Consider the following 9,230-nt stretch of genomic DNA (forward strand, 5'->3'; position numbering starts at 1 on the left):
AGAGTGGGTGGAGTTTACTGTGCGCTATCAAATTAAAATCGCAAAAAAAACATTCTTTTTAATTTTTTTAAAAACTTCGTTAATTGCCTTTACGCTGTTCAAAATGTGATTTTGCAAAAGACATCCATGTTGAGGAGGTTCTGTTTCAATTTTTATGCAAGCACGATTGAACTCATCTCTTCCTCTCTCCCCTATAAGAATGAGAAACGAAACAAAAGTAAAGAGAGCCAACCATGTGCACGCTTACTGGGGGAACTCAATTTTTAAGTTCGTTCAAGCAAAATGAAGTTCGTTTCAGCGATCTCAAATTTGAGATGGGTTTGTTTTGATTTTTAATCGCAAATTTGAGATCACTGAACTGAACTTGTTTTTGCTGAGGTACTTAGCTGATTTGTTTTTTTATTTGAGTGTGATATTTTAGGGACTTGGCCTCGTACGGAGTTCCGGATTGCACAGGTAAGATATGGTTGCCGAGGTTGCTAAACACAATCGGTCCGGAATTTTCAAGGCGTAATCGGTTCACCGGTAAACAGATTTCTCAATGGTGTTTTGCAGGAAGATCTGGTTTACCGGTGGACGGAATCTTTCACGGTTTGTGTAGAAGGAAACTGTTCACTGGTGGACAGATTGCTTAGTCATGTTTTGCAGGAGGAACTGGTCCACCGGTGGACGGAATCCTTCGCAGTTTGAGCAGGAGGAATCTGTTCACCGGTGGACAGATTCCTAAGTAATGTTTTGCAGGAAGAACTGGTTTACCGGTGGACGGAATCTTTCACGGTTTGTGTAGAAGGAAACTGTCCACTGGTGGACAGATTGCTTAGTCATGTTTTGCAGGAGGAACTGGTCCACCGGTGGACGGAATCCTTCGCAGTTTGAGCAGGAGGAATCTGTTCACCGGTGGACAGATTCCTTAGTAATGTTTTGCAGGAGGAACTGGTCCACCGGTAGATGGAATCCTTCGCAGTTTGAGCAGGAGGAATCTGTTCACCGGTGGACATGTTTTGCAGGAGGAACTGGTCCACCGGTGGACGGAATCTTTCACGGTTTGTGTAGAAGGAAACTGTCCACTGGTGGACAGATTGCTTAGTCATGTTTTGCAGGAGGAACTGGTCCACCGGTGGACGGAATCCTTCGCAGTTTGAGCAGGAGGAATCTGTTCACCGGTGGACATGTTTTGCAAGAGGAACTGGTCCACCGGTGAACGGAATCTTTCGCAGTTTGAGCAGGAGGAATCTTTTCACCGGTGGACAGATTCCTTAGTAATGTTTTGCATGAGGTCCACCGGTGGACGGAATCCTTCGCAGTTTGAGCAGGAGCAGGGTTGTTACGGACGGCGCGGATGGCGCGTTTCGCGCGGATTTGCTGGTCAATTTTGCTTAGGCGCGGATTTCGCGCGTATGTGAAATTTGGTTAATATTTAAAATAATTGAGAGAGATAAAATTACTTTCAAGTAATAAAGAAAAGTATTATCAGGGAATCAGGGATTTTTTTTTTAATTTATTTCGATTTCTGTTACTGAAACAAAATTGAGTTTTCTTCCGAAAATGTTTGTTTGTATTTTCTTAATAAAAAACGTCAAAAAAATCTTCATGAAGAGATTATTTTTTAAATGTATTGATGAGGATTTCTTAAACAAATTTATTACTACACTCAACAAATTTTTACCGGCTTTGAATATTTTTTTTACTTTTGAGTTTTGAGTATAGTTCTTTTTAACCTTATTTATTGTTTATTTTATAAAGGATTTCAATCATGTGAATGATTTTTCAAACTTTTCTCGAAGTTACATACCAGGATGTAAGAAAAATGATTATTGGGGCTTGTTTCCATGGCCGTACTGTGCTCAACTGCGGATGCTGGCTCTTCCCCGTTGAATTGTAGTAAAACCCATTCCATAGAAAGATTTTTTTTTCTAGATTTCTTGGGGAAAAAATAAAAGATAAAAACATTCAAAAATGAAAGCTACAATATTCAAAATATTTAAAAAAAATTCAAAACTAGAAAAATTTTGGAATTCAAAATTCAAACAAATTAATTCAAATTTAATTTAGGAATTGAAAAATTTAAACAGTCAAAAATGATAAATTCTAAAAATTAAAAATTAAAAACGACCAAGAGAACAAAAAATAATACATGCTCAAATTCTTAAATTCTCAAGTTCTTAAATTCTTAAATTCATAAATTCTTAAATTCTTAAATTCTTAAATTCCTCAATTCTTAAATACTTAAATTCTTAAATTCTTAAATTCTCAAATTCTCAAATTCTTAAATTCCTTAATTCTTAAATTCTTAAATTCCTAAATTCTTTAATTCTTTAATTCTTTAATTCTTTAATTCTTTAATTCTTTAATTCTTTAATTCTTTAATTCTTTAATTCTTTAATTCTTTAATTCTTTAATTCTTTAATTCTTTAATTCTTTAATTCTTTAATTCTTTAATTCTTTAATTCTTTAATTCTTTAATTCTTTAATTCTTTAATTCTTTAATTCTTTAATTCTTTAATTCTTTAATTCTTTAATTCTTTAATTCTTTAATTCTTTAATTCTTTAATTCTTTAATTCTTTAATTCTTTAATTCTTTAATTCTTTAATTCTTTAATTCTTTAATTCTTTAATTCTTTAATTCTTTAATTCTTTAATTCTTTAATTCTTTAATTCTTTAATTCTTTAATTCTTTAATTCTTTAATTCTTTAATTCTTTAATTCTTTAATTCTTTAATTCTTTAATTCTTTAATTCTTTAATTCTTTAATTCTTTAATTCTTTAATTCTTTAATTCTTTAATTCTTTAATTCTTTAATTCTTTAATTCTTTAATTCTTTAATTCTTTAATTCTTTAATTCTTTAATTCTTGAATTCTTGAATTCTTGAATTCTTGAATTCTTTAATTATTTAATTCTTTCATTCTTTCATTCTTAAATTCTTAAATTCTTAAAAAAATAATACAAGTTTGGTGGAACTTCAAGGCGAAAAAAAACGAAAACCCTAAAAAACCGCATCCTGCATCTCCACTATCCTCCACAGCTCTGTCGGATTTACTACACCATTCACGTGTCGGTTCTGCGCAGTGCCGTATCGAAGCCGCTGCATTCCTACGCGAACGGAGAGTACGTCAATTTCCAGCTAATGCGCCGCCAAAAGACCTCGATGGCACTCGCGTTGACTTCGGAAGATGCCGCCGATAGTCCACCGATATCTACGTTGTACGATCCCAAGGTCTGCATCAGCATCTTTACCAAGCGCTCGTTGCCGATTCGGCCAGAATTAATCGATCGCACATATCAGGAACTCGACAATAAGATTGACGTCCACGGAATGGACTGCCCGAAGAACATATTTGTCTAGCAAGCCCTCGAGCAGGTCAAGGAGGATAAAGGTAGTGTGCAAGAAGATTGCGGAACCGTTGTCGGAACTAGCTGCTCCGATTGTCCAACAAGCTGGATCGGTCACGGAATCGCCAGAGCAGCCAACCGCAGACATCGGTCAATCGCTGCAGAACATTTTTTTGCTGAGCGACATCGGCATCGTGCAGATGCTGCAGTGCGCCACTTCCGGCTGCACCATGGTCCTTGTTGGCCAAAGGTAACACTCATTTGCAATTTAATTTTCTCAAACCTCACTTAAACTCCCGCTCCCCAGATGCTGTTCACATCGTCCCGTTGGCCTTTCCTCGGCACGACCAGTTCCACAAACGCGTTTGGAACGCCGGCTCCCAAGCTGCTTCATGTAACGGGCTCAAAAATGTCCGTTGTCCCGTTGGCGGAAAGCCAACGCAGATCCGGCATCATCTCGGCTATCGACGCCGACGAGAAGCTGCTGGAAAGTGCACGCTCCCCCTAGTTCCACAACGATCTAAGCTTTGTCATTGAGGCGGCGCTCATGTCAGGAAGACCTCCAGAAGATCCCTGGCGGAGACAAACAAAGTCCGCCTTCCCCGCCGTGCAATGATCTTCCACTTATCCTCACCCGAAGCAACTTCAGCCCAAACGCTAAGTGGACAAAACCCTGCTTGGCGCCGTCAGACTCCATCATGCAAGGAGTGGAACACGCGCGAAGGACCACTTTGCGGGAACACATCCGGAACATTAAGTTCAAATCCTCGAAGCCGTCATCACACAGGAACCGCATCATCGCGGAGATGGCCAAATCATCCCAACCACCCGCCGAATCGCCTACTCAGCCTTTGTCATGGCCACACACCGCCTCATGGAACCGTTTTTCTTCGTCGAAGTGCATCCCCCGCCGATTGCATTTCCTTCGTCAACACCGTCCTCGCCGGTGACGTGGCCACGTCACCCAGGACGCACCTGTCTCCGGTTCCCCCCTCTACGCTATCAAAGCATTCATCCCCTCCAGCGATTCGTTCGATGTATTTCACCACTGGCAGATCGCCTCTAGCGATCCGCTCGACAAAAACATCGTCATCTGGCCGCTGGCAAGTGTCACTCGCTATTCCTCGTCCACCCGTAGTCGCTGGAACCGTTGCACCAAATGCAAAATGTTAATGAATATTAAAATCATAATTTTATAAAATAAAATGAAAATAAAATCATCACAAAACTAGCCCAGAACGACAATTTCCTTTTTACTGTTATTCCCACGATCATTCCGAACCGATATCCGTCCCCCGGAACCGTTTTTCTGCTTTCCTGGGGGATTTTCCCGGTACCCATCGCATGTCAAATTTGACATCGCCTTCACCATGTTAAAATTAAGTTCGGGTACTCGATGTCAAATTTGTATGACTACGGTTTGCGCCGTTTTGCTTGGATCCACTCAAATTTGAGTTCCCCTGGTAAGCGTGTGCGCACGCTCTCGTGCAGTACTAGAGTAACAAGGAGTACTAGCTTTCTTGTTGAAGTTTGGAAGTACGAGGCATCCATAAACAACGTCGATTGATTTTTACATTACACTGAAAGAAAGGCACACAGCAATATCACATGTTTCACACGTGAATCTGCCCCATACGACTTTATATGTGAATGTCATGTGCAAATCACTTCGAAAAATCTCATCGCGCGACACGGTAAATTCAAAAGCAAAACACGTTAACTTCACGTGACGACGCACATGAATTTGCAATGCTTTTCCTATTAATGTTAAATGATTTTGTAGTGTAAATGGAATAGATTTCGAATGGTTTTAATTTGTGTAAAAAATGAGAGGGGGTTTCTTTTTTATGAATTTATTTCTTTGTTTAAATCATAATCAAGTTTTATTTATATAAAAAAAAACATTTTTGAAAACATTTACAAAAATCACTCTTTCACTTCACTGTTACGCTCGTGGTAACGCTGCGTTGATGAATTATGATCAGGTTCCGACCAAGTACTGCTCGGTTCGGTAGCTGGCGAATCCGTAGCCCGCCCTGGATATCCATGATGCATCTCGAAAAGTCCCTTCAGAACTAATAGCTCCGGATCTGGAGCAGATTCCGAAGACAAAACCTGATCTTCTGGAAAAAATAAAACGCATTAATTTCAAACAGATTAATTCTTTCTCTAGATTATACCTACCACCAGCTCTAAACATTAAAAATATCCTTAGGAAATTTGTTGGATAAACGATCATTTCTATCCGAAACGAACCGAAAACCACCATCGTCCGTGGCCATTTTACTAATGAATTTTTTTTCGTCCGACGCGTTTCAAAACAAAAACATTCCAATCTAATGTGCTTTTCACTTCAAAATCAAAGGAAATGTCGAATGGGGCAAATCGATGAGAAATTCATTTGAATTTGAAGTGAACTTCATGTGAAAAAGAGTGGAAGGTTTCTCGCTAACGATCAGCTGGTTTCAAATTATTTTCACATCCATTTGAAATGTAAAACACGTGAGGGACAATGTTCCAGCACGTGAAAGGATCGTGTTTATTTTTTGAGACTCTCACGTGAAAAAACACTTGAGTTTGCTATGCTGGTTTCTTTCAGTGTAGGTCTATTCCCGTACTGCAGAATTCTGCAATTCTGCACGAAATCGGCAGCAGAGCGTTCCCGTTGGTTCCCGTACTTTTCTGCAACAAAAGTAACTTTTCTCTCAGGCAGAACTTCTGCAATGAGAGAGACAGAAGTTGCAGCAAAACCGTTCCCGTACTTTTCTGCAAGCTCTCTCTTCTCTTTCGTGCTGAAAAGTATCTGCAAGTTGGTGTGAGTACACGCTCACATAAAATTTGCAAGTTGAGTGAAATGAGGCATTTTATTATGAGTTGTAGTGAATTTGATGTTTTATTGTTACTAAATTGAAGTAGTATTTTTGAAGGGACTTATGTATGTTTTGAATTGATGGATTGTGGGGAAGTTTTTTTTTAATGAGAACGATTATTATTTTTTAATGTTAATATTTTTCTATAAATCGATAACTAAAGCCAGTATTACAGCACGGCTAATACCCCATCAAACAATTCGTATCATAAAAACAAATTGTTTGAAAAACTTTTAAAAGACACATTTCTTTTGAGTTGAATAAATTTTAAATAAATATTTGTTTAAGGATTAATTTTTAATCTTCAATTGTTTTTGAACAGACTCTAGAACAGACTACATGTGAACCCCACAACTTACCCAGAAACCAATTCCCACCAGCCCAACACCCACCCCCTTATCACCCCCCAAATCATACAAAATACTCTCTCCTCTACCCCCCTTCATCCTATAAACCAATAAACACCCAACCACCCATATAACCCAAAAAACCAATAACGCACAACCCCAACTTCCAAAAACCCAACTACCCATCCTCCACACAATCCACCATCCCCCCCAACCCCCATGCTACGCACAAACCTTAAACTCCCCCACCCCAAAACTCCTCAAACTCTCAACTCCCAAAATTCAAACCAGCCCCAAAAACCCAAACCAACACCAATCCCAACTCCAAACCAACTCAAAAAATGCCAACAACCCGGTAAACATCAATAACCACAAACCCATCACAACCTATTGCCCGACCCATCCCCACACCAGACACCAAAACACACACATCCACTAAACATAACCCCCTTACGACGAACCAACCACCCATAACCTTTAGAAAGAAAAAAACCAACAAAGAAGATAAGTCCACTCACCCACCTAACCCAACCACCCAAAAAACCACAAAATCCACAACCCACAACCCCCCAAATAAAAAATCCACACAACAGAGTTAAACAAAAGCAGAAAAAGTACTGGAACGCGCTACCCAGTTTTGCGGCTTCTCTCCTTGCCGAACTTCTGCAAATGAGAGAGATGAAGAGAGCGAGCTGAAAAGTACGGGAACGTGCTGAAAAAAAGTGACTTATGCTGGCTGCAGAATTCTGCAAAAGCTGCAAAAATTCTGCAATTCTGCAGGTACAGGAATAGACCTATTGTTGAAAATAAAACTTTATTTCAATCATTTTTGTAACGAGATTTTAAATAAGTTTAGTGATTAAATCTATTCGAACTGTGAGCTTAATTGAATTTCTAGATTAAATATTCTACAGGTTCTACATGTACAGAAAACCCGTAAGGCTTTCTAATCGAAAATTTATTAACGCATTCACACCTCTGAGTGTCACAGATGTTGGGCATGGTTTTAACATTTGGGCGGCAACTAGGGTAGTATCAAAAACTTTTCAACTTTTAAATTTAAAAGTTTGAACTTTCTACGAATATTCACCAACGCGAACTTTTAATCCAACGAACGATCTTTTTAAATTTAGAGTATTTTTTCTTTGTGTGTACAAAAAAACTTTTTCATGGCATAATATTAAAAGTACTTCACTAAACAGATTAAAATTTAATAGGGTCTTAGGGGTAGAGACCCTAAATAAGGAGACTGGTCTAAGCTTGCTAAATCGATCTGGCAACGTATGTTTTGAGCTTGGCAACACTGATAAGTTTTGCTGGGCGTAAAAGCAAATGCTCGTTTGGATACGTCAAACTCGTGTCTGTTTGGGTACGTCAAATTCACTTCGACGAGTATCCCTATTTAGTACAGATTGTCAAGTCAAACAGATTGGCCGATCGATTTTGACAGATCCAAACGCGCTGGACACCAAAGGCGCTGAGCAACGCGTTATGTTTCTTACGGTGGGAAAAGATGAGAAATATTGTAATTTCAATATTGTTTTTATTTATTGTTTTAATTAATTAAATTATTAGTACACACAATTTAACTAAAACGTTAAACGTTAAACACAACATTTAAAAAAAATCAAATTTAAATAAAATTGTTTTTTCTTATTTAAGAGTTATGCATTTTTGGATCACGGGTCGAGGTTTTTTTTTACGAATTTTGGACAATTTAAATTGTTTTGATAGAAGAATATTATCAATCGGCAATAATGAAGTTGTCAATACTTTTTTTAAAAACAAAACTCAGTTCTCTTTTTAGTTGTATGTGTAATTATTCAATTTAATTGATCGACATTTTTTCTGGTTTGATTTAACACACGTTCACAACATCGCCCGATACCGTCGGACAGAAATTCTCCAGCCGGACGAGATTATTCCGAGGAGATATCGAGTTCTTGCAGGGTACTTGAGGACACCTCGGCCGGATAGATTCCCTCCAACAAATCCAACGTCGAGGTGCAGTCGAAGAGGACGATTCCATGCAGTCACCAGCAGTATTCTGTGAATTGTAAAAACATTATCCGACGCGGCTGGATGGTTGAATTCTAGCAGATGTAAACAACAAATTGATTAACTTACGCTACAAATCCTCTGAGATTTCAACTCAAGTTCTCTGCCAATCGCACAGTTTCAACCAGTATTCTTGATTTTTCTTCGAAAACCGAAAGAATCCCACCCTCGCAACAACGTTTTGCGAATCACTGTTGCAAAACTTGCTGAAACGCTTCATGCCGTTTTTCACCTAAGGACTTTTTGTTTACTTTTTTTCAATAATGTCAAAGTCACGCAAAATTTGAACATTTTGCAGTGTTGCCGAAAATTAGATATTTTTGGTAAGGCAAGGCATAGGTTGCCAAGCCGATTTAAATTGCATCGGCCAATCTGTTTGACTTGACAATCTGTACTATTTAGGATCTCTATTTAGGGGACCCCAAAAGGAACAGATTAAGGCAGATCCGACCAAAATCGGTTCAGCCAGTTCTGAGATAATCGAGTGGAAAAAAAATCATGCTTACACACATCCCCACAGACATTTGTTCAGAATTTGATTCTGGGTCGATAGGTATACGTGAGTATATCTGAGAGGTGTATTTAAGAAGTTCATTTTTCGAGTGATGTTATAGCCTAGCCTCA

At 38.5% G+C, this 9,230-nt stretch overlaps 1 protein-coding gene across 1 annotated transcript; it reads left to right on the forward strand.

Moving 5' to 3' along the window:
* Positions 1-199: 199 nt before the first annotated feature.
* LOC128092672 (uncharacterized) lies at positions 200-3,561 on the forward strand (the record flags this gene model as incomplete). The annotated part of the gene is given in 3 exon segments (XM_052707003.1): positions 200-217; positions 3,024-3,370; positions 3,372-3,561. Coding segments are annotated over 3 exon segments (555 nt in total), but the record flags the coding sequence as incomplete, so codon positions are not given.
* Between the last annotated feature and the right edge of the window lie 5,669 nt (positions 3,562-9,230).

The sequence above is a fragment of the Culex pipiens genome, chromosome 2 (assembly GCF_016801865.2).
Source record: "Culex pipiens pallens isolate TS chromosome 2, TS_CPP_V2, whole genome shotgun sequence".
Lineage (NCBI taxonomy): Eukaryota > Metazoa > Arthropoda > Insecta > Diptera > Culicidae > Culex > Culex pipiens.